General features: G+C 42.4%; 1 protein-coding gene across 1 annotated transcript in view; it reads left to right on the top strand.

Moving 5' to 3' along the window:
- The window catches only part of smarca5 (SNF2 related chromatin remodeling ATPase 5), a 60372-nt gene that overhangs the window by 9466 nt on the left and 24455 nt on the right, over positions 1 to 26451 (top strand). The window contains exons 7-12 of the mRNA XM_084319178.1: positions 7734 to 7889; positions 16175 to 16306; positions 21671 to 21739; positions 21863 to 21972; positions 22617 to 22843; positions 26102 to 26223. Of these exons, the coding sequence (XP_084175304.1) occupies positions 7734 to 7889; positions 16175 to 16306; positions 21671 to 21739; positions 21863 to 21972; positions 22617 to 22843; positions 26102 to 26223 (816 nt within the window). The remainder of the gene's footprint in view (positions 1 to 7733; positions 7890 to 16174; positions 16307 to 21670; positions 21740 to 21862; positions 21973 to 22616; positions 22844 to 26101; positions 26224 to 26451) is intronic.

Raw genomic sequence — 26451 nt, 5'->3', positions numbered from 1 at the left:
TGAAAGATTAAAGATAGAGCTAATAGCGATAGCAACTGAACATTTTGAAAGATTAAAGATAGAGTTGATAGCGGATCTATTTGAGGCACAGGGGCGGCGCAAAGAGGGTCACGTCCTCCCCGTCTTAGTCACGGGACATTCAACACTCCGGTCGTTGCTCAGGGACAGCCGGAGACAGGGATATAGGGGGTGGCGCAGGGAGGGTCGCAAACTCCCCGACATCCTCGCGGGACATCCGGCACTCCGGTCACCACTACGAGACCTCCGGAGACAGGGGGGCACGCAGAGGGGGTCGCAATCTCCCGGCCTTCGTCACGGGACGTCCAACACATAAACACTTATATATCCGTGAAAACGAGTCTGATTAACCTAACACTGGTAACATAGATTCCTTACCTGAGGTCAGATGGTATCCAAATGGTTTATTCCAATTTCCGATCACCATTCAAAACAATCGATAAATGTATTGATCAACCGTGTATACAGTAGAACACATGATCCGCGCGGCTCAGAGGCTCCAGAATAATAATAATAATTAATTTAATTTATATAGCGCTTCTCAATAACCCGAAGTCGCTGACAATAGTCGGGAGCAAGAGTACAAACAAAGAAACAAAAGCAAAGAAACAAAAACCAAGAAACAACAAAGAAACAAAACAAAAGGAACATGAGACCATGGGGGGAACAGGGAAGACAGCATGATGGCACACAAAAAAAAAAAGACTGGAGACAGACATCAATCAGGTTGGAGGGGGGGGGGTTTATGGGTGGGGGGGTTGAAGGCAAGGGAGAACAGGTGGGTTTTGAGGCGAACTTTGAAGGTGGAGAGTGTAGGGGAGTCTCTGATGGACTGGGGGAGGGAGTTCCAGAGTCGGGGTGCAGTACGAGAGAAGGCCCGATCTCCAAATTTTTAAGCTTGGATGTCGGGACAGTGAGGGAAGCAGTGGAGGAGGACCGGAGGGAACGAGTGATGCGGTAGGGAAGAAGGAGATCAGTCAGGTAGGGGGGGGGGCAGGCTGTGGAGGGCTTTGAAGGTGAGGAGTAGTGTTTTAAAGTTTATGCAGTGTTTGATCGGGAGCCAGTGGAGGACAGGAGTGATGTGTTTGCGAGACCGGGTGTTAGTGAGGCGGGCGGCTGAATTTTGGACCATTTGCAGTTTATGGAGGGAGCGGGAGGTGATACCAGTGAGGAGGGAGTTGCAGTAGTCTAGGCGGGAGGAGATGAAGGCGTGAATGAGGGATTCAGCAACGGGGGGAGAGGCAGTGACGGATTTTTGCGATGTTGCGGAGGTGAAAGTAGGATATTTTTACGATGGAGCGGACGTGGGGGTCAAATGAGAGTGTGGGGTCAAGGAGGACACAGAGGTTTCGGACTAGGGGGGAGGGGGTGATGGTGGAGTCGTTGATGGTGAGTGTGATTGGTCCGGATCTGGTGAGGGTGGTTTTGGTGCCAATGATGAGAAGTTCAGTCTTGTCACTGTTCAGTTTGACGAAGTTGTGAGTCATCCAAGTTTGGAGTTCGGTGATGCAGGATTCGATGTGACTGAGGGGTGGGCTGTGGGGGGATTGTGTACTGATGTTTGGGTGTCGTCAGCGTAGCAGTGGAAGTTGAGGTGGTATTTACGGATGATGTGACCAAGGGGGAGAATGTAGCAGATGAAGAGCAGGGGGCCAAGGACTGAGCCTTGGGGGACCCCCTGTGTGACTGAATGAACTCTGGTAGACCCCGGCTGCATCAGTGAGAAGTAAAATGTGGAGTCAGAAATCCGTTCTCCCATTCACTTTCATTGAGTCCATTCCAAAAGGGTGATTTACCATCTGGGAGACGATAGGGGGCGCTTTTTTCACATCTGAGCGCCGGCGGTCCCTGGATCTCCAACGGTAGGCTCGCGTGATGCAATATGATTTCAGATCGCTAATAAAAAATTAAAAAATAAAAACCCGAGAATACTCGTGCCGTGGCATTCAACGGTCGGTCGTAAACCCGAGAAAAGCCGTGAGTGGCGCTCAAAGTGTTAAGGAACACTGTAGGCTCCCTTTTGCTGCAAGGGATTGCTATCATGACGATAAGCCCAGTAATTCAGTCCACAATGACGGAGTATAATGAAGCCATGGAATTTCAGAAACAAACGTTGAACGCGTCGCACACGTATACGTTAGTGCATAATCAGCCATTTCCAAACACAGCTATCCAATGTGTTGGCCAGCTGATGCTTGCTGATACTATTCTTTGGTCACTGGTCCATAGCATACTTGTGTATGTGTGCCTTAGGGATGTGGGGAAAAATCAATTCACATCTAGAATCAAATCTATCCATGCATTGAATTAATTGTATTTGTATATCTGACAGGGATAATGCCCAATAAATATATTGCACCAGATATCGCTATAGGCTCATTTACATCTATAGTCCCTGGGTGGGGGTCCCGTGTTTCCCCTACCATTGCCTTGGCGGGGCGGCCCGCCCCGCCAACGGAATGCACCGCCCCTCCAGAAAAATGTGAATAAAAAAAAAATGTATAAAAAAAGAAATATACCGTATATATTTTTTTGATATTTTTTTTTTATTAAAGTTTGCTTTAATCACAGTAACGTTGGCGAGCTAGCTAAATTATACATAAATCGGTTTTCATATAAATCAATCTTCAATAAGACATTAAAACGGTGGTGCGGCACAGTCTACGGAGACGCAGAAAAAAGCTGCCAAATCCATTCCGAGACTGACTAGCATCTCGCGTAACAAGTCTCAGGGCTAGATCCACAAAGAATGGATTGCACGGTGCTAATTGCACCCTTACTTACAATTCATTATGAATTGAAAATGGGGGACCCTGATGTAAACAAGACGAAAGTCTTTCTCTGGTCTGCATCCCCTTAACAATTGTGTGTATTGAGCCGTACTGTATTGTACCCATTCTGCAATCTGTTAATAAAATCTTCATTCAATCAATCACCTTGTTAATATTTATGTACCTAATTTATGTGCAATCGTTTCATTTCAGCTCAGTGTAGAGAAATGCACCGATACTAACAACCGCCTTACTGCGAAAACACTAGTAGTTTTGGGGGCCTACCACCCCCCCTGAAAAAAATCCTAGGGGAAACACTGGAGGCATCAGTGCCTCATGATTGGAGCAGTATAAAAATAAACGGTAGGCTGTAGTTGCATTAGTTCATGAAGCATAATACATCATCAAAATACAATACAGTACAGTACAACATATTACATACATTGCCTGAGAGCAAGTTGTGACACAGTATGACAGATGTGATATGTACAACAACAATGCAGCATCTGTACTCATTTGATTTCGGATCAATTTATAATTATACATGTGCTAATGACCAGTAGCGCCTGTCTATTACTACTGTTATTTCCTGGTTAAGCGAACATGCAAAGTTGCTCCGACTTACTCTTCCACTTGTAGTTGCGTCATTTAGGGGGGGCACCCAAAATGAAAGCAGCCCACACAAGTATTTCATTTCAACCTTTATTTAAAATCACAAGCTTCTGAGGTTTGCCTCATTTACAGAAACGGAAGATTGTACAAATATTAACAGTACATAATAGAAAGCAATATTCACAGAAAATGTAACACAAAAGAGCAAAAAAAAAAATCAAATAATAAAGAAATCTGCTAAAACAGTTACAGGTTACACAATGGTCTGAAAACATATGTTTAAACATTCCAAGAGAAGGGAGAACCTCCAACTTCAGAGAGTTGGAGGACATTCCAAGGGTTAGAGGCATCAAGGGAAAAAGCTGTATTCCCGATCAGAACAAACACTCTATCGTACAGGACACAATGGAGAGTATTTTTTATTTATTTTATTTAACCAGGAAGTCCCATTGAGATACAAGATCTCTTTTGCAAGGGAGACATGGCCAAAATGACAGCAATAAAATGTGCGGTACATCACACAAGAACATAATAAAAGTGCATGTATACAATACATCACATTAAATGGTAAACCCAAAACAGAATAGTCTACATAATAGTAAAAGTGTATGACAGTAAAATACAGGGTAATACAGTAATTTAGCAGTTTTGTAAAATATCATATGTCACCAGTAATAAACCGAACAGCTGAGTGATATGCAGAATCCAGGGCCCTCATTTATCAATGGTGCGTATGCACAGATATGTGCGTAAACCGAGCGTACGATCATTTCTAAGCAAAGTGTGGGACTTATCAAAATGAACGTGTGCCTGAGATTGTGCGTATATCTACGCACAGCTCAGACCGTGCGTATACCGTAATTCCTCTAATAGTAACCCCGGCTTGTATTTGTTTCAACTGTAGCGGGTACCAGGCTTGTATTAGGAGGAGGCCTGTATAAGAGGGAGGCCTATATTTCAAATTTTCAAACGGATCATAATGAATAAATCAACATTTTGTGTCAGTTTGAACCCAGTAAAATGTACTGGGTTCATTTATTGAAACCAAGTACTGTATGAAATAGTAAACAGTGCAATTACAGGTGGTCACTGGTCATTTCAACGTTTTCAAAGTGAAATCAAGTAACTAGCTCAGTATGCAGCTCAGTATATTAGTAACCCGGCTTGTATTAGGAGGCCGACTTATAATTGCTTAGCTCAAGAGCGCACCCGGCCATTAATAGAGACCCGGCTTGTATTTGAGACCCGGTTTACTATTAGAGGAATTACGGTATGTCACCAAGCGGTAGAATATGAAGACTGCACGCACCATGAGACGGACTTCCATGCATTAGTTTCAACACTGATGTGTTCTGTATGATCCGTAATTCATTATAGTTCATTGTAAAATAGCGACAGTAGTGTAATTATTGTCAAACCCTATAAATAGCATTTGGATGGAATAGATCTTTCTTTCCGAATGAATGCAGCATGGTTTATACAATGGGGGAAATAACTATTGAACACATCAACATTTTGTTCAGTAAATGTATTTCCAATGAGCGTATTCAAGCGCAATTTGCACCAGACGTTTGTATTAACTCAAGAAATCCAGACAAGAAATCTAAACATTAAAGTCCATATGTAAATAAAGTTATGTGTAATAAAGTGGAATGAAACAGGAAAAAAGTATTGGACACACTAAGAAAAGGCAGTACACCACAGCAAGGAAAGGCAAGGAACTAGCTGAAAACCCAAAACTAATTAGGAGGAAACTCTACCTCCTATCTGTGCTAATAATGTCAACTGGGTTAGAATATATCGATGGGCTATAAAATGTTTTGTTTGTTACCAAGGTGCCACACAAGAAACATCAAATGATGGGTAAAACTAAAAGCAAAGAGCTCTCAAGACCTTCACAAACAGATTGTTACAAATCATGAAAATAGAATTAGCTAAAGACGTATTTCACAACTTCAGAATCTTCCAGTAAGCACCATTGGGGGCATTATCCATAAGTGGAAGCAACATCACTCCATCATCAACTGGCCATGCACAGGTGCTCCTTGCAACATTTCTGATCAGGGAGTTAGAAGGATACTTAGAAGAGTAGCCAGAGAGCCATGGACCACTAGGAAAGAGCTCCAGAAAGACATGGAGGCAGCAGGTACAACTGTGACAAAGGACCATAGGCAATGCACTCCACCGCCATGGCCTCTGTGCGCGCTCAGCCCGCAAGACTCCACCCAAATTGGAGCGTGGAACAAAACGCACATGCCATCCCCATGCACATTCAAGTCCTCTCCACCCTCGGGTCTTTGGCCACCGGCACGGTCCATCGTGATATTGGAGATGGATCGAGCAATAGACTGTTACTGTACCACCCATGTAGCTGTCAAAGCTCCATCACAAATTCAGTTATGTCACGTGAATAGAAAGGGATTCCACTCAGTCAATGTTGCGATGCGCATTTGCCCGATACATGTCGTTGCTGGTGACCGGGAGGAAGGCACACATTGTATTGAATTAAATTGTAATGTTATTACTGGGGTATCTGTAATTAAAATATCGCTTAAATGCAGGTGATCGGGGTTATCCACCGAAGCCATAGTTAATGACTCTCTCTGACCAACCCAACGAACGACCCAACAGGAGTGCAATTATAACCGGCTCACGCGCGAACAAGAGCCCTTTAGAGCGCAGTTGGCCTGCTTATTTGGCACGGGGGGGGGGGCGTACGCAGCGGCAGAACACCCACCTCCAAAGTCCAAACGCGATTAAATATTGTTTAAAATAAAAAGCTAAATACTATTATTTTGTGTGTCATGTTTCCAAATAAGATTGGTCACAACGGAATGCTTTCTAGCTTCAATTTGTTGGTTAGAATAGATGACCTCCGTTGAAACTTCACAGAGCGAGATTGATCACGGAGGACTCGCTCTCAGTGAAATTTCAAGTCCGCTTAGTCCATTATTCTACATTCCATGGGGGTGTTTTATTACGATATATGCTTAATTAGAGGCGGTTCTGTATGCAAATACTTAAAATCATGCACGAGCGCGGAGCATAGAACAAGTGGCATTTATCAACATGGAGGACCTGTGTATGCATGTTTGATAAATCCTGATTTTTCTGTGAGTAGACATTCTAAATTCCATGCTTAGGGACAAAAATAGAACACTTTCTACACATTATTGATAAATGAGGGCCCAGAGGTTTAATAGTTGATGCTGCAGCATGCCTATAAAAGACATCACCATAATCCAAAACTGATGAGAGACTGATTCAATAATTATTTTTCTACTAGAGGACAATTGGATTCTGTACAGGAACATTTTCAAAATTTTCTGTTGCAGTTTAGAGGCAAGATTATCCACATAATTTGATATTTATACTCCGTGACTCTCTACAAGAGCCACTGACCGTACGGTACATATCCGCTAGGGGTGTAACGGTACACAAAAAGCACGGTTTGGTACGTACCTCGGATTTGAAGTCACGGTTCGGTACAGGTTTTCGGTACATTGGGGGAAAGTTTGGCTTTCCATGTTCCACTCAGGGTGATGTAGTGTGCAGTAACTAATTGTACTTGTAGGGCTGTCAATGAATATTCTATATTGAAATGAATAATAGACTTGTTAAAAAATTTATTACAAAAATTATTATATTAGATTGTGAAAAATCTTAATTCCCATCCCTACCACACACGCTGATCAGCTGGATCGATATGAAATCATTGTAGGATCAAGGTGGAATTGACGTCAGATAGTCCTTACCTTTGATCGGGGTTATTCCAAAAAGAATATTCCAATTGTCTGATCGCGATTTCCAGTATTGATGTCCATCTGGTCCCCGACATAATCCGGCACAACATATGCATCGAGTGTCCTGGACACGTTTCAATGTGATCGGGTGGAGGGGTGCCTGGACCAAAATTCTCTGCCCGGAGGGGTTTAGATGTAACACACAGTCTGGAACAGGTTTTGCGGCACTCTCGATACTGCCACCTAGCAGGATCTGACCGGTACTGCACCCTCGGGGTCCCAGTATGCCTTTTAACGGTAACATAGAGGTCCGTGACACTGAATAGAATATTAAGATAGAAAAAAAGGAAAACTGACCAAATAACGTATGCCGTTCAACGCTTGTCGAGCAAACACGTATAATATACATGGATGGCGCAGATTGAGTTAAGAACTCATTTAAGATGAACAAAGGCATCCTGAAGAGCATCAAAAGAAAGCTGCAATTGCTCAATGGCCAACTGTACAGAATCAGCAATACAGTACACAATTGTATCAAATCCTCACTGATCATACACCTAATGAAGAGCCTTATTGTGTGTGTTTTCAGAATGCTCTGATCAGGGATGTGCTGCTGCCAGGAGAGTGGGATGTGTGCGTCACTTCCTATGAGATGTTGATCATTGAGAAAGCCGTCTTCAAGAAGTTCAACTGGAGGTACCTGGTCATCGACGAGGCCCACAGGATCAAGAATGAAAAGTCAAAGGTCAGGAGGAGGATTATCAGTGATGAGAAATACACGCCTAACTATGGAACCTAATGATGTGTTGATTGATGTTCACATAGGATCAGTACGGAAAAAAATTCTAATATCGCAGACTGCTTTGAATACCACCCCTAAATATGTAGGGTAATGATTACAGTGTTGATCTGGGTTTTAAACTTGTGTTGAACTGGGTTTTAAACTTTTGTTTAACTACTTAAGCATCGGACAAAAATTGGGCTAGTTTTGCATAACACGTCTGACTATTGCATACCCAAAGTAATTTGTGATTTATTATACTTTATACATATAGCACATGCATGCGTCTGGTCTCTTTTTGAAAGGAAACATTCTGAACTTTCTTCCACAACAAAGAAGATTCTGGGTGCTAATGAAATAGAGTTAAAGAGGTTTGAACACACTGAAGTAAAAGTTTGGCTTACTCACATTTATGTTTACTTGTTGCCAGATGTCTGTTTTTGAGTTCCAGCTGAGGGGTAGGAGCTGGAAAACATAACCGTTCCATTAGCCTGAACTCTTATACAGGTCCAAAGTTGATAACAATCCCACGGAAAATGAGTGTTTTTACAAAGGTTTTTGTAATGTGTGTACCGGCGTTAATTCAGCATGATTATCCAAAATGGCTGGCCACTGCCATTGATTCCGGGGCGCTAGTCAAAACAAAGAACTTCCCCGGTGTTAGATTCCGATCAATCAGCCAGTATCACCTCTTCATCTGTTTGGCTTGTGTTATCACCTCTCCATCCGCTGACTCTGTGTTGTGTTTATTTCTTTGACGTCTTCTCCTACTGGCTGTACAATCTTTGTCATTCCCCTTTAATGCAACTCCGTAACTATAAGTATTCAACACTGGACAGCGTAGTACCTTTCTTGAAAAACTTTGTTTATTACATAAACAAAAGCCTCAGATCAGATGTTATCAGATTGTATTGTCCTTGCTATCGTCTCTTCTGCTGTTCAGTCCAATAGTGGCTAAGGCCTTGTCGTTAGCCAAAACCCTTCTCCCGTTAGCCGAAGCTAATGATGATGTGTCATCTCCCCTCCCCTGGCCAGGGTGAGAGGGATGAGAGTCTCTGATGGTTCTTCTCTCCTGTGGGATTCGTTTCTTAGTCTAACTCATACGTAGAAGAACACTTAGTTATATGATCTTCGTCATAGCAACGACGGGCCCGCCCCCTTTCCTCGTTACTATGTGACACAGCCATCTTTGACCACAGCTACTTGACCCAGATCACTATAGCAACGGCACTGTTGAAATCATCCCCCCTCTGTGATTACCCTGCTATGTGGCGCCAGCGCTGCTGTGAAACACTTGACCTTGATGCCTCTGTGGTGTCAGTCTGCTGCAGCACACTCTCTGCCTGCCAGCTACTTTTTAAGATCTATAGATCCGTCTCAGTAGACTCTGTCACCCACCGATATATATACATTATATGCATATAGAAAAACATCCTTAATCAACCTTCAGGATCAACAAACTACTTGGTTTTTCAATTAATTAGGCTGTTGTTTGTAGGGCTGACCTTCAAATTTTTTTTGGCAATCGAAGCTTCGGGGCCGAGCTTCGATTTTAATTCGAAGCTTCAAATAATTTTTTTTTTTTTTTTTTTTTTTTTATCTTCTGTTGTGGGACTTGTACAGCACTTTGGTAAACTTTGTTGTTTTTAAATGTGCTCTATAAATAAAGTGGATTGGATTAATGAATTAAGTAGCCCCTTTCGTGACTGTGACGCAGCCAACACGGCTGTGTGATTTAATTCAAGGTGGATCGCTGTTGTCGTTTGAACAACTTCAGATTTCATGGGAACTACCAATCCCCCAAATCAAGAATGTTTAAGATGAATGAAGTAAGATTTAGATTATTTGAAATATGGCCTGTGTAGACTAAACTATGCACAGAATTATGTCCGTCTACAAGGTCCGGATTCTACATGGTCCGGCAATGTAGACCTTGTAGACTCCACTACAGACCAATTATCAGTGAATGTTCATGCATTTTTAAGTAGGGCTACTTCCACAAAAAAACAAAGAACTCACCAAAACATCTCAGTAGCACCTTATCTAAATGTTCTATTTCATATATGGAGATTCATATTTATTTATGTATTGCATGCATTTCTACATTTTATTTCCTATTTTGTTTATTCATCCCAGTATCTTTCTTTCTTATGTGTGGAATTCTACAAGGCATTTACATTCACATTTACATTTAGTCATTTAGCTGACGCTTTTATCCAAAGCGACTTACAAGTTCTGTACGACAGGTCATCAGGAAGGATACAACTATATCAGCTGAGTAACAATGTTCATCAAAGTGTTGAGTGCTACAGTGTACGTTAATTTATTAGGACAAGTTCATGACAGTAAGGTTAGTTAGGGTTAGATTTGTATTATTTTATTTCTTTTATTTTATTTCAGATAATGGTTGAAGAAGTGCGTCTTTAGTCGACGGCGAAAGATTGGACGGGATTCGGCTGTCCTAACTGGGGTGGGTAGTTCATTCCACCATTGTGGGGCAAGGACTGAGAATAGGCGTGTAGGTGGTGTATATGTGTTTGAGGATGATATCCTTCAAACAGGCAATAGTGATGATATAATTTGGGCAGTGCTGAGCTGGGTTACTTTCCTCCAGTGTATTTGTCCCCCGGCCCCACCCAATGGCCCCATGCACACACACACACACACACACACACACACACACACACACACACACACACACACACCGAAGTAAAAAATAAAATATATATTTATTTTTTTAAACTTCGATTTTTTTTTTTATGTTCGAAACTTGTGCCATCGAACGAAGCTTCGAAGTATTTAGGACAGTCCTAGTTGTTTGGACGCTTACCATTTCACATCTCTGCTCTGTTTCACCCAGCTGATAACGGCCCTCTGCCCAGTTTGACTGGAGACAGACATACATTACATGCTAAAAATGATGATAATGGTATTATCCTCTTAAAGCTCATCTCTATATATCGGTTATAAACCAAATGAAAATCATCGATTTCCTTCACCGGCTTCTTCTTTGTCTTTCTTGTTGCAATCAGCCCTCGCGTGGGACAGCCCTGGCTCCAGAATTTAATTGGCTACAAAGGTGATCAATAGGGGCGACAGTGGCTCAGGAGGTAGAGCAGTCGTCTGGCAATCCGGAGGTTCCCGGTTCGATTCCCGCTCCTCCCGGGCAGCGTGTATCCTTTCCGCAACGGAATTCGGTTTCCGGGTTCCTCTGATTGGCCGCGACCCCCACGTGACCCGCCCCCCTATCCACCGCTCTGCTCTGCCGCGCGGCCGCGGACTCGCTCGCTTCCTCAATTTATACGCATGGAAGTATTGACTGAATGAATCAATTCGAGAATATGTATGATGAACTGGTGAAAAGAAAGAGTACTGTTTGGTGGTGGGGTGAAGGAAGCGCCAGACATCTGAAATCCCGTATTGCTTCAGGAAGGACACTATGGCTCTAGCAGTCTGAGATTGTGGAGCTGGATTAGATGATGATCGATCTAATGCTGGGTTAAGAGCACAATTAAAGTCACCTCCCATAATCAGTTGATTAGAGTTCAGGTCGGGGAGTGAAGAGATAAGTTTATTGATGAAATGCGTGTCACCAAAATTGGGAGCATATACGTTGACTAGGACTACCTTTGTGGAATAGAGAGTTCCTGAAACTATAATGAATCTGCCATTAGGGTCAGAGATCACATCAGATGGAGTAAATGGTGTGTTTTTGTTAATCAGAATGGCTGTTCCTCTGGCTTTGCTCTGAAAACCAGAGTGGAACACTTGACCCTACCCAAGCTCTGTGTATTCGACGGTGATCTACTCGCCGAAGGTGAGTTTCTTGCAGAAAAGCGATGCCAACCCAAAGCTAAGGCTGAGCCCGAACCCTGTTTTTAGGGTTCGAACGTTCGCCAGGGTTTATCGAACGAACGTTCGAACGTTCGTTTTTTGTAAATTTTTTTATAATTTTTTTTTTATAATTTTTATTTTTTTATATATAATTTTTTTTTTTTATTATTATAGATCCTACGGAGGGCGGCATTGCATAATCTATTGGTGAAAAAACATGTTGTTTACAGTGGTGGCTGTTCATGTAAACATGTAATTAAACAAAGCACTCAGAAGAAAATAAACAAGCTACTGAGTACTGCATAAAGTTCCTACTTATGATAAACAATAGCCCTTGCACACCGCAGTCACGTAAGGGGCTAGATAAACAAATGCATTCGTTTTGTGGCATTAACGTTATATAGTTAGTGTTACACGTTCAATAACAGGTATTCACTCTTGGTCGACGGGAAGGAGAGAGGCGCGCGCCTCGGCTCCTTCCACCGTCTACCTCGGAACGGGGGACGGCAGAGAGACAGAGAGACACCGGCGCGGGGGTCCCGCCGGGCTCACAACACGCCTGCCGCCTCGGCCAGAGTTGTTTCCAACGCAACCACCTCCCGCCATGAAGCTCGCGCTCCGTGGCCGAAAAAGGCTGGTATTCATTAATGATCCTTCCGCAGGTTCACCTATGGAAAGTTGTTACGACTTTTACTTCCTCGGCGGGGAGCTAACGCTACGTTAATGCTTCTCTCAAGCAGATCAATGGCGGCATTGCCGGAAGTAAAAAAAATAATAAACGCTTGCCGATTTGTGGTAACAGCAGAGGCGGGTGCAAGCGGTGTGACGTAATTGGCAGAATCGCCTGTCATTCAATCAAAATTGTTCTATTGCATTGGTTGAGACTAGAGCTCTGGTTGAGTATCCAGCAACAGCCCGGCAGAGACCATACTGGTTGAGCCGAGCGACTCGGGGGACGCGCCGCTTCACATCGCCTCACCGTCGTTGCGCCTGCTTTATTTTTTTTCACCGAACGTTCGAACCCGTTAATTAAAGTCCGAATGTCAGCTTAACGAACGAACGTTCGGGCTCAGCCTTACCCCAAGCTGCTGTAAGTGAGTAAGGATCCTAGTACGTTTCAAGGGGTTATTTACACCCTTCACGTTCCAACTAATTATGTTAGTATTGCCCCCTGACTCCTTATTAGGATTAAACACTGGCATAAGAAGGTGAAAAAATATTCATGACATTTGAGATGGCAGAGTGGTGGTCCAGGGTGCTTACAATTAAAGATGAGAAAAAGTCATAAGAATAGAAACAAAAAACAATAAACAAAAATAGACAAAAATATTCACTGTGAATATTAGCAATGAAAAACAAACAAACATAGACCGCCCTCTCACGTCCCAGTGGGGCGTGACTACTCACAGCCATAGTAACACTGACTGTGCCTAGCGTTACAGCTAACCTTGTGCACCCTGTGCTCTAAACGAGCACCCCGTGAGAACTATAATTCTTAATTACACATGGCAAGAACCAAAAAAGAAAAGAAAAGGAGAGAAGAAAGAAAAATAATGAATAAATAATAAATAAATAAATAAATGCTCGACACGTGGCCATATATATGTAACTAGCTTGGTTAGACAAGACAGGTTTCTAACAGTGTATACACCTAAACCCCTGTTTGGGATCTCATTGTAGTCCACCCCCTCAAGAGACAGGTGCTACCTATTTAGACCAGTAGAATGTAAGATCTCTCTCTTTGGTTAGAGTTCTACGCCAAATATTTGGGCCATGGGGTATGTTATTTTATAAGGGTGCATAGTGGCACCAAACCTGTCTTTTCCATATAACTAACACACACAAACATACACACACACACACAGTCGCGCTGTTTCTATGTAAACTCTGCGCGCAACGCGTCCAATAAATGCGTCTTTAACATGCTTTTATATCCTTATTTACTATATGCCCGTCGCGGTTAATCACTGAGTGATCTAATATGCATATTATTCAGAGCGAGAGGGGGGGGATTGTGTTTCTCACATTGACGCTGTCTGTCTGTCGCGCGTCTACTGTGCCAAAGTCAAGAGAGCACATTCATCTGGGACTAGAAAGGTGCGCTCAGTAGAGCACAGATGTCCGCTGCGGCAGCCAGAGAAAAGATGGAATTAATGTACTGTATGCATTCAGAAGTGCTGAATAAATGTTTTATGGACCCATAATATTATTTATTATTTAAGTTAAGTTTAGCCATAATCATATATTTTTCCATAATCATAATGTTCCACAACATTGGTAAAAAGAAAATTCTATTCTATGAATCATTTTCGGCCTTTCGGTTTTCGGCCAACTGTTTTCTATTTTCGGTATCGGTTTCGGCCAAGAATTTCCCATTCGGTGCATCCCTAGTGACGGCTCAACAATGTTTAACCTCTTAAGCCCGGCGAGACCGGTACCGGTCCCACATCACGTCATAAATCAATCTCTCCAGACTGTTTGACAAAAGTATCATTTTATTTTTCAAACATATTCAAGTATAAACATTATAACCATGTCACAACAGCAGTTATAATGTATATTATCATCAATACGTTAGTTTACCAATATGTTAAAGTGTTATTAGATAGATGTGACTTTTCGTTTTTCGATTGTTTTGGTCGCGAAAGTCCACCATTTTGGAACTCTGAAGTCGGTAATTGTAGTTTTTTTTTTGTTTTTTACGCCATTTTGAAGAGGACACACACAGCTTTCAATGCGCGTTGGCATTTTTTAGAAACACCCTACCCAGAGGCCTCTAGGTCCCGGCAAGCAAATGACTTGTTATGAATATTTTATTACTCTGGATAATATACCACAAAACTTAACGTTATTGGCATATATTGGAGCGCAGTTCGTTTGTATCCCCTATGTTTAGCATTGAGCAACAATTAGATTTAAAATCAGTTTCAAAATGGCGGCACCCTGGAAAAAATGTAAAAGCTACTGTACACACGTAGATTTCATTATCTGTTCCTATGCACGCCTGGTGATTCTAAATCCAAATTGAACTCGGGCATTTGAAATATAAGATTTGGCACAATCCATAAATGTGCAAATTGGCTATAATAAGGTAATTTATAAGCCTGCTATTCTATATTCTATAATAATATTTCAAATTGCATTGGTCCGGATGGGAGAATTAAGTACTGTATCTACAAAACCTTCTGTTTAATCATCTTCCCTTTATTCATTTCCTTAGAGTTTTTGTACACATGATCTCAAGAAGGTACTGAACGAGATCAGTGGCAGTTTTTCATGTCTGGTCATTTTTAGCATGGTGTTATTCACTGTCAAAGATGCAAAGAAAAATCATAATTCATATTCTCCTTTGTTTCATCACAATTTAAAGGGGAACTATCTTATAAATGGCCTTTTTGAGTGTTTAGCATTGTTTCCTAGCTATGTGAACTTATATTAATATGATCTATGTCTCAAAATTCTCATATTGGCGCATTCTTCCAATTCTCCTCTCACAATATTCACCCTCACTGAACTGAGTCATTTGAAAATGTGCCTATATGTGATGTCAGAGAGACACCGCTGCATGTTAATGTTCAGGCGGGGCCGACGCTGCACAGTGGTTGGAGCCCAGGCTCAAAACAGCTCGAGATCTTGAGGTAGAAAAATGCTGTTTTTGAGGACTTGATTAGAAATACAAAACAATGAATAAAAAAAATATATATATTACAGAGGTGTTCCATAGACTCAGAGGAATTGTGTAAAAGTGCCCAAATAGTGAAAGAAATAGTAAAATAGTTCCCCTTTAAGCAAGCCTAGTAATAGACACAATATTTCTGACACTGGGATTTTCATAAAATAGGGCTCCGGACTTAAGAGGTTAAACAATAATGGCACCTAAGGAAAAACGATAAATATACTTTTTTGTGGGCGGCTACGTGGCGTAGTGGGCAAGGCGCTCGCCACGAATGCGGAGACGCTGGGCTCGCCTGTTCGAGCCCAGCGCTCCACATTGCTTTCAGTTTAGCTGGTCGTTCATACTAATACACATTGGCCGTATTAGGGGGTGGGAAACTGATGGGTGGGGATCGGGCGTTGTGGACAGCGACTCCTACAGGTCGGTTGGTGCGCCTGCGCAGTAGAATCAGGAAGTGTCGGGGGCAGCGTGAGCCTCCCACGCGTTACTCCTCGCCACTGAGAGATCAAGCTGCGCAGGTGAAAAGATGCGACTGCTGTTACCTCAAGTACCGGAGGACACTTGTGCTATGTATGACTTAGTCCACATTGCAGCCGGCTTGTGGGAGGCAAGAAACATCGTTCGTGACAGGGGAGGGTTGAATTGGATGATACGAAATTGGGATGGGAGAAAATATAGAAAATGGGAGAAAAAGTGGATAAAAAAAAATATATATATATACTTTTTTGTTTTCCTGTAGCTGTCGGAGATCGTACGAGAATTTAAGACCACCAACCGCCTGCTGCTGACTGGAACCCCCCTGCAGAACAACCTCCACGAGCTGTGGGCTCTGCTCAACTTCCTGCTACCCGACGTCTTCAACTCCTCAGAGGTGAGATGCCCGGACAGAAACCATTAAAGAGATTTGTGACTTAAGGGGTGCTAGCTGGGGACAGGAGCTATGTGTCTATTGATTGATTGAAAACTTTATTAACATATTGCAGAATGGGTACAATACAGTACGGCTCAATACACACAATTGTTAACTCATTCAACGCCAGCTATTATCCCCATACCTGTAGTCAATAGGCCATGATTTTAAAAGATAGGCATTTTCACTGTGCGTCACAATGTTTGCAGAGCTATATCTATATCATAGCTATGGAGACAATACTATGGCTCATTTGACAGTCACTATCTCTCGTCCAACATGTAAAAAAGAGTTTGCGTGTTATCCCGTGGGAATAATGTATAGTTTCAGAGTGATCCGGGCTAATTCCTGGAAGCAGAGTTATGGAACGCTATGTGCATTTCGCGAAAGTCGTTTGCGTTGCTCGCCTGGACACGATATTATTTCCAAATCAAAGGTATATAATATGTATTATGTTTCATCATGAAGGCATCAAAGGGGGGGTCGTTTTGTGATGCTCTGATTGTCAGCAACGGCATACGTTTTGAATACTACATACGTTGCGATCGATGTGAAATCATTGTACGATCAAAGTAGGATTGATTGTCATATAGTCCTTACCTTTGCTAGGAGTTATTCCAATTTTTTGATCGCGATTTCCAGTATTGATCCATCGGGTCCCTGACATGGCACAAAATATGCATCAAGTGTGCTTGACGCGTTCCAAGTTGCTCGAATGAAGCGTTTCACTTGCCTGGTCTAAATTCTCCGCCCGGACCATATAAGATGTAACACAGTGTGAAATAAGGTTTCAAAGGGTAGGCGATACTGCCACCCAGCAGGATTCGGCCGGCATTGCACTCTCTGGGTCTCCGAATGAGTTCCAATGATAACACAGAGGTCCGTGAGAGTGTATAGAATATTAAAAATGATGAAAACCCGAGAAATCTCGGGTTTTGGCGCTCAACCGCTGGCGAGATAACCCGTCATTATTTTACGGCTGTGGGTAGGGCGTTCCACATTGTTGTGGCATAATTGCGAAACGTGTTTAGTCCCTTGTTTGAGCCGAATCTGGGTTGAACATGATTTGTGGAACTCCCTCTGGTGTTGTGGTCGTGGAATTCATGTACATGGGTATCTTAGTCGTCTAGTGTATCTTGTAGACCAGGGGTTCCCAAACTTTTCAGGCTGCGACCCCCAAATAACGGTGTCAGAGAGCCGCGACCCCCACTATTATAGGAGATAAAATAAAATATTTTTTTCTTTTTAATAAATGGAAATGTATGGTTGAAACATGCAAACGTTCAAACGCACACACACTAATAAGCATTGGAGGCTTTTAACCAGGGCCGGGCTGGGGAAATCATTCAGGCCAGGAAATAGTGCAAAATATAGCCCCAGTCAGGCCACTTTTTAAGCAGGGGGTCCCCCACCAAGACATTTAGTTACAAAGACTTAATTTCCTGCATTCTGGTGCAGGAATTCTTTTATTTGTACCCTTTAAATGCCTGTTTGTGATGGCATCACAAATTGTTAAAAAACAGGCTAGCATATTGTTACGACCCCTGTGGGTCTAAGGGTAAAGGGCTGTAACATAACAGTTGGTTGAAAGAAAAGATGGACCACGTTTGTAAACAACAATGATATTTATTAATAAATGCAAAGGAAGCACACGTAGCTCAAGGGTGAGCCCAGGCCAAAACAACAAACAAACACCACTATACTCCAAATAAACCAACCTAATCTATGGTAAAAGAAATTACATTACCTAAACTACCCTTACCTAACCAAAACAGGAGAAAACAATATCCAAAGGAAATGGCAGCTCACCCCATCTGTGCTTCCTGAAAAAGAGAGAAAAAACACATTAATGATACATACAACAATGGCAGCATATATACAAAAACAAACTATAGCTAACAATGCTCTCTCTGTGGCCAAACACACACAAGGCAATTTCCAAAAAACTAAAAGGCCAATAAACAAATGCTCTATATCCAAGTCAATGTCACAAAGTATCACTAGGCCTAGCCTCATGCCAGAGAGAGAGAGAGTGACTGAAGTGAGAAGCCATGTTTTAACAGGTGTGTGGTGATCCATGATTGGGTGGTGGGTGATGGTTGTTGATTGAGTGTTGGAGTCTTGAAACCCATCCACCAATCGGTGCTGTGCTGCTATAATGGAAGGGCAGGCCTAGCAGGGACCAATGGTGGAGGATGGGTTCTGGCTGGAGGGAGGAAACAAAATGGAGAACACACACACATGGAGACGCACACTGGGGAAGCACATACATTGGGATGGAACACATATGTATGATTAGCAACAACACAGATTTGTATGGATTTTCAGTTTTTTTGTAATTGATAAAAAATACAATCTTATTCAACTTCAGCCCTGATCATAACACCACATATTCATTTTATAATTCTAACCCTTTAAATGCCAGTGTGTGTGATGGCATATATTTGCAATATATCAAATGCAAAGTAGATTTTTCTGGGGGGGGATTATTACAGGCTAGCATGTGTCAATGATTAGCAGTTTTTTTGTAAGGGTCCCGCCTCCACCAATCACATGCGGCTCCCTTGTGTGAGAGCAAGAGAGAGAGTGAGAGATAGTTCTCCAACTTGTGTGAGTTGCAGTGATCTCCTGGTAGTTTCCCCACCTAGGTTATCTAACTATTGCGCTGGTGCAACTAGAAACACTGGCCTTTCAAATCATCTGGCGACCCCCCCCCCCCCCGCGGCGGCTCGCAACCCAACTGGGGGTCGCGACCCCGACTTTGGGAACCCCTGTTGTAGACCAGGCCCATTGCAAGTTGCTGTACTCTGTCGTCTACTCTAAGCCAGGGCTGTACAGTGCGACGCACGTGCGACACTGACGTCAGTCTGTGCGATGAATGAATTGACTTCAGTAGCACTGGTGCGATGGCCCGTGGCGCAAGCAAAAAAAAAAAATGTGACTGTAAATTGAATGGACCACGGCGCCACGCTATCCACTTGGTACTTGTAGTCTTGTGCGATTAAAAACAATGCGTAGAGTCCATATATCAAACACCAAATCCCATAATCCCTAGCGAACAATATCCCCGCGAGTTGGGAGCTCAATGTACAGTGACTGGGTGACTTCGACAAGATGAAGCGCTTTTTTAAGGTATTAAATCCAACAAAAGAAGTACAAGATCAAAACCCCAAATGAGCCCGAGAGGGACCACCGTTAATAGAAACGAGACAAAAGGAGAAGGTTAACAAGATGTACAGATATAACGCAGAGTGGAAAAATGATTTTCTGTGGCTTATTTTTTTTTTTGAAGCGCAGCTATTATTCGTCTGTCACTGGTGCCGGGAGGCTCCGGAAAAGATCCGATCAGAGAATCCCTATGTCGTGGGTAACAATATCCTAAAAAGGGATAACATTAATAAACACAATACATCCCATCGACACATTCTTGCCCGGGATGCCTTCAACGCTAAACAAAACCCTGAGCGGGCCGGGACACCGGCACCCTCTTGCACTCGCTGAGTAAACAGGCGACCAGAGCGGATGATGCTGATCTCCGCGAGGTAAAGCTTAAGATGAATGTGGCATATTGTATCGCCAAGGAATAAATGCTGTTCACTAAATTTTTGCCGCTAATTTTACTCTGTAAAAAGAACGGAGCCGATATAACTCCATCGTATGGCTACTTAAATTCCCCTCTGGGATCAATAAAGTATTAATTATCTATCTATCTATCTATCTATCTAATCTATCTATCTATCTATCTATCTATCTATCTATCTATCTATCTATCTATCTATCTATCTATCTATCTATCTATCTATCTATCTATCTAATAACGAGACAATATGCAAATAAGGTAATAATAATAATAATTCATTTTATTTATAAAGCACTTTTCATTCATGCAGAGTTCCTTGTACTTCTGATTAATGCAATAGTGTGTGTGTGGATTTGAAAAAGTGGCCAGCAGACATGATGCTGGAACTGTGACACGTGTGCAGTGCACACACACACACACACGAATAATTATAATAATAATAATTATTATTATTATTTATTTATTTGGTTCCACAAATATGTACAGGTGTGTATGCATTATATCTATTTGTTATGTTGGTTTCTAGGTGTTTCTAGGTTGGTTTCTAGCTTTCCCTGTAATCTGAGTCCACACCAGCGCTGCCTGGTCTCGGACTGCTTCATATCGGTTATACGGTTATGTCCTTGTTCTTTTTGTTTTACATTATGGGCAAATAAAGAAAGAATTTGTTTGAAAGCATTTCTTGTTAAAGTTTGGATTTTGTGTGCCCTGTATGCAAGATTCATGTCCCTTGCCAGTCACATACCTATTTAAGTAATGAACTGCACTACTTGTGGTTGTTTTTAGAGATTTTAGAGACGTTTTATACTCGTGCTACAAGATTTTGGCCTGTGCTACAAAACTATCAACCTCTGTAGCACCAGTGCTATGTGCAAAAAAAGTTAACGTACAGCCCTGCTCTAAGCCATCCTACGATGTCAAAATGGGCAGGGGTGAGGTGGGTTTTAGGAGTAAGGTCAAGCAGTAGTCTGACCAGTTTGTTTTGTGATGTTTGTAGTCTTGTTTTTAGTGCCTTTGAGGTGCTTTGGTGTACCATGAGGTGCAAGCATAGTCGTAGTACCCTTGAATGACTGCTCCTGTTAGAGTCTTCAGGGTATTCTTGTTTACCAGAGAGGAGATCTGGTACAAGAATCTTGTTCATAGGCTGACTTTTTTTATTACATTGGTTGCCATTTTGTCACAGGAAAGATTTGCCTCTAGGATGGAACCCAGGTAGTTAATTTCATCTTTCCTTGTGACAATATTGTCACCCACTGTAACAGAGAAGCTGTGCTGAGTTTATTTGATCCAAAGAGTTTTACCCAGGTGTAATAATAGTTTGTTATCAGCAAGCCAGGTGCAGATTCTGCCGAGTTCAGAGCTGAGGGCTTTTTCAACCTGCAACTTGTCCCTGTCAGAGACCAGCAGGGCTGAGTTGTCCGCGAACAGGAACAAGTTGCATTCACAAGCTGTTGACATGTCATTTGCATAAATTAGGAACAGTAACAGTCCTAGTATGCTTCCTTGTGGAACACCACAGCTCACTGGGAGGGGGGGGGGGGGTCTTAATTGTATATTAATGACTTTGCTTGGTATTTTTCTAAATATTCATGACAGTAGGTTTGCTCACAGGTTGACATGAGCTGTGCTCGCTTCTGAAATATGGCATTTTCTACTTGTGCTTATATGGTTCTAGTCCTGTTTTAATGTCATTTAGAAATGGTGTGTTGTATTCCAAGATCTAATTGGACGTTTTCTTTTCCAAGGACTTTGACTCCTGGTTCGACACAAACAACTGCCTGGGAGATGAGAAGTTGGTGGAGCGTCTTCACACTGTATGTATGAGGGAGAAACGCAAATGTCCCTTGAATTGAGGTCCCAGACGGTGCACCTCTGTCTGTTGTGAAAAGAGTATTTCCATTTGGTTTCAGGCTACTAAGTTTCCATGTTTGGTTTAGGTGCTGCGTCCTTTCCTGCTGCGTCGTATCAAAGCAGACGTAGAGAAGTCTCTGCTCCCAAAGAAGGAGATCAAGATGTATGTGGGCCTGAGCAAGATGCAGAGAGAATGGTAAGTGTTCCCGGTGTTCTCTGCCTAGCAACAAGCCTGTAATGTTGTCATTTAGTAAGCATCCCTAATGGATACCAGCACCATACACTGACATTAGAGTGCACTTTATGTTCATCCAAACTACTTTACTGTACCATGATAGTTTTAGTACGGGTGGACCTGATGACACTTGAACCCTTAGCGCCTCTACTGTTATGATATAGTATATCTATATCTCAAAAACTGCAATATGGGCATTTGTGAATATTTTTTTAAATGCACATGATAAATAAGAGGAAGTGAGATTGAGAAGAGTCTAGCAGGTGTGCTTCACACACATCCAGAAATACAAGGGTTCACTGGAAAATTGAATACGACACTACGTGATGCTGTAGTTTTACACTTATGTAGCAGGTAAATGTATTCCAACAATATACCACTGAAAGGAAAATATAGATTTGAATCTTAACACTAGACCTTAAAAAATTATACTGTAAGTTATACTGCAATATGATATTTTGTCCTTATCATTTAGCCCTGTGTCTGTGCCATGTTCTACCCATGGAGTTACGAAAGACAACATGTATGTCATTACTTCTGTAGACATGGAGTAGTAAGCAGTAATGTCATGTGTAGTACGGTAATAACTTGTATCGCAACCTCAGGTACACCAAGATCCTGATGAAGGACATCGACATCCTGAACTCGGCGGGCAAGATGGACAAGATGCGTCTCCTGAATGTGCTTATGCAACTGAGGAAGTGCTGCAACCACCCCTACCTGTTTGACGGGGCAGAGCCGGGACCCCCCTACACCACCGACCTTCACCTGGTGGTCAACAGCGGCAAGATGGCCGTGCTGGACAAGCTGCTCCCCAAGATGCATAAGCAGGGTGAGCGGATGAATGGTTTTCTATAATGTTCTGTCGAGACTTACGACCACACTGTCATTTAAAAATTATGTTATGGGAAATAATATTTCTAAGGCCGTGTGAGCCAAATGTAAAACCTAAAAGATATCATGTTCATGTTTGACTGAACTGTAAGCCCTGCACATAATAAACAACCGTGATTGAGTTTCAAACTGTGTTCCAGGGGTGTGATTTCTCCATTTTTAACCGGATTTCCGTTTTTTCGGACCTAAAATCCCCCCCTCCCCAAAAAAGAAAGAAATTAAAAAAAAAGAAAAAAAAATTGTTTTGATTATTTTTCCACCTGGTCTAAGCGAAACGCAAGCATCGTCCAGTTAATGTGAAGCTCTGTAGAAACATCAAACTCTCAAGCATGAGGTACAGAAGCCAACCTAGACATAACCAAGACGCTGATATGGAGAAATGTCACCACCTTCATTCTCAAAATCAACCTGAGAGCAAAAGAAAAGCAAGTTCATTAGTCCAACTGCAGCCCTTCACAATAGCCAAGACTTCCAGAGGAGGCGGTTACAGGTGTTGCACAATCTGGTTGCAAAGAAGAAAAGATAAGGTCCTAATGTTAGTGTTTGAGCCAGGATGACTTGGGAGGGGTCAAGATGACCCCCTTTACATTTTTTAGGGGGACACAGATATTTGATTCATTTTCTTTGTCCCTTTCCTCTCCCACCTTCCTCTTCCCTGTGAACAGTTCAATCTATACAAATAAAATGTGTTCATTCATTCAAATAGAGTGTTTATAATAAAAAATTCAAAAAGATTGCGCAATCGCATCGCTGTCTCATGTTTTGCTATTCCTTTCACTATTTGGGCAATTTTACACAATTCCTGTGAGTCTATGGAACACATCTATAATTATTATAATTTTTTTTTTAAATGCATTGTTTTGTATATTTCTAATCAAGTACTCTAAAGCAGCAATTTTCCACTTCAAGATTTCAATCTGTTTTGGGCTGGGCTCCGCCCATACTCGCAAAGCGCTTTTAGTGACAGTCACCCACAGTCTGCACTGGCAGACAGAGAGAGAGATAGAGGGGGAGACTAATTAATTTTGCCGCGGGGGGCATAATCCCACAGGACAATGCATTGGTAACTTGTTTTAAATTACAATATATACCCCGTGAATATTATTGCACTGATCGGAATACGCGTGGGAGTATACGCGTGGGAGTGTGCGCTATGATATTTGGCAACAGGTTGACGTGACGCGAGTGCCGACAGAGAGAGAGCAGAGAACGAGCGGGAGAGAGGGAGACGGAGACAGACAGAAAGAGGGAGAGGAGAGCGCACGTGTTTCCCCACACACATACGCAGTCTGGAATGTGTGTAAATGCTCCGAGACGACTCGAGGGAGGGAGAGAGAGAGAGGAGAGATGCGTCCCGACAGCGTGCGTTTCCACACACACACGCAGTCGGGAGTGTGTGTAAAATCTCTCTCTCTCTCTCTCTCGCTCACTCGTTCTCTGCTCTCTCTGTCGGCACCCGCGCCACGTCAACCCGTTTGAGGAAGTGTCAGTATTTTCACTCGCTCTGATGTTGAGAGAATTGTTGATTGTGGGCGGTGACTACAACCAGGGGCTGAGATATGCAGATCAGGCCTTATTCACGTCAGCAAAAGAGTCAAATCAGAATGACTTAGTTCAGTGGGGGAGGATCTAGTGACATCGAGAATGGACTGATGAACCAAAATGAGAGACACAGATCCCATTGATACAACCCCACATTGCTAGAAAACAATGCTAAACCCTGGAAAAGGCAATTTATAAGACATGGGACCTTTAAAAGATAGGAGTGCGTCACCTTGTTTGTAGAGCTAAATCTATATTCTATATTATAGCCATGGATACAATACTATGGTCATTTGACAGTGACTTTCTTCCGGTCAAGATGCAAAAAAGAGAATTTTTCCATGCATACATTCGCGAGTTATACAGTGGTGAATATAAGTACATTTTTAGATCGGTCTGGGGTAATTCCCGAAATGCTGAGTTATAGCCTTATACGTCAATTCCTCTATAACCGTTGCTGTTTCTTGCCTGGACTAGCTACTATTCTAAAATCAAATCTAGTTAGTAGGTATTATGTTTCATCATGAATGCATGAAAGGGGGGGGGGGGGGGGTCGTTTTTTGATTCTTTCGGAATTATATCATATAGCCCTTATCTTGACTAAGATGTACCCCAAAAAGAATATTACAATTATCTGATCGCGATTCCAAGTATTGATGTCCATTGTGTCGCCAACATAATCCACCACACATTAGGGCTGCACGATTTTGGGAAATAATCGAATTGTGATTTTTCTGACAGATATTGCGATTGCGATTAAATTTGCGATTATAATATTTTTTTTAAAAGCAGCCCCACAGAGGTTTATTGTAAAATGCGGCTTGCATCTGGCCTACGCATGGGTCTTTTCGGGACACCGAGCCTGAAAATGTTTCTTTTTACCTGGGAATCGATACTGGTACCCAACGGTACCTTTTTTTTCTGTACTTTACTCTCCCTCTCTGAAGTCTAAACTTCACAACACACAATCTAAAACCCCTTACCTCCCTCTCCCAAACCGATCTTGTATCTCAAATCAATGGGACTTCCTGGTTAAATTGATAATTGCATCATTCCAAATCGCAATTTTGATTTAAAATCGATTAATCGTTCAGCCCTACCACACATCATGCATCGGGAGCATTTGATGCTTCTGAATCCAACCGTTATAACCGCTCCACTTGCCAGAAAAAAAAGTCCGACCGGAGACATATAATCGATGCACAGGCCAAGATACAAGGTTCAAAGGGTGCTCGATACCGCCGTCTAGCTGGATGCGGCCGGTATTGCACTTTGGCTATCTCGGACTCATTCCATATGGTAACACCAGGGTCCCTGGATGGATAATTAATAAAAAGATCGACTTTTTACATTTTTTGGCACTCAACGGTTGGGGCCCAGGAACGTAAAAAGCTGTTTTTGGCATCCAATGTGTTAAGAGGTTAACGACTTCAGCATTGCTAGCTTGCTCATTAGCTTCTGGCTAACATGACCCATTTGTCTCAATGAGGAAAGCTAATGCAGCATTTTTAGCTTATCTGAAGGACGAAATGTACTTGGTCGGAGAAAGAAATAATACGTGAAAATTCCAATGTTATAATATCCCTGTGCAGTTAAATAAATTACTTTCTGTATGTTTTGAGTGACAGCCACTAACTCCTCCCCCTTGCTCCAGGGTCCCGTGTGCTCATTTTCAGTCAGATGACCAGAATGATGGACATCCTGGAGGACTACTGCATGTGGAGGAACTACGGCTACTGTCGTCTGGACGGACAGACGCCCCACGAGGAGAGACAGGTGGGAAGCTTAACTGTTATCAGCTGACATGGCCTCAAGGGAAGGTTCAGGTTGTTTAGAAACCCATTGACCATATTCACACCAAGGAATCTCAACCTGAGCATGAGTCATGACATAAGAGCAAAATGGCCGCCGTGTGAATATGGTCAATTCTATTGACAAACTAGCATTTGAAACTAGCAATTTCTTAGGGTCTGTCCATCTGAAGACTGTTTTTAATTATGTTTC

Source organism: Notolepis coatsorum (assembly GCF_963971535.1).
Source record: "Notolepis coatsorum genome assembly, chromosome: 7".
Lineage (NCBI taxonomy): Eukaryota > Metazoa > Chordata > Actinopteri > Aulopiformes > Paralepididae > Notolepis > Notolepis coatsorum.
The sequence above is the reverse complement of the archived record's forward strand: the minus strand, read 5'-3'. Positions and strand labels throughout refer to the sequence as shown.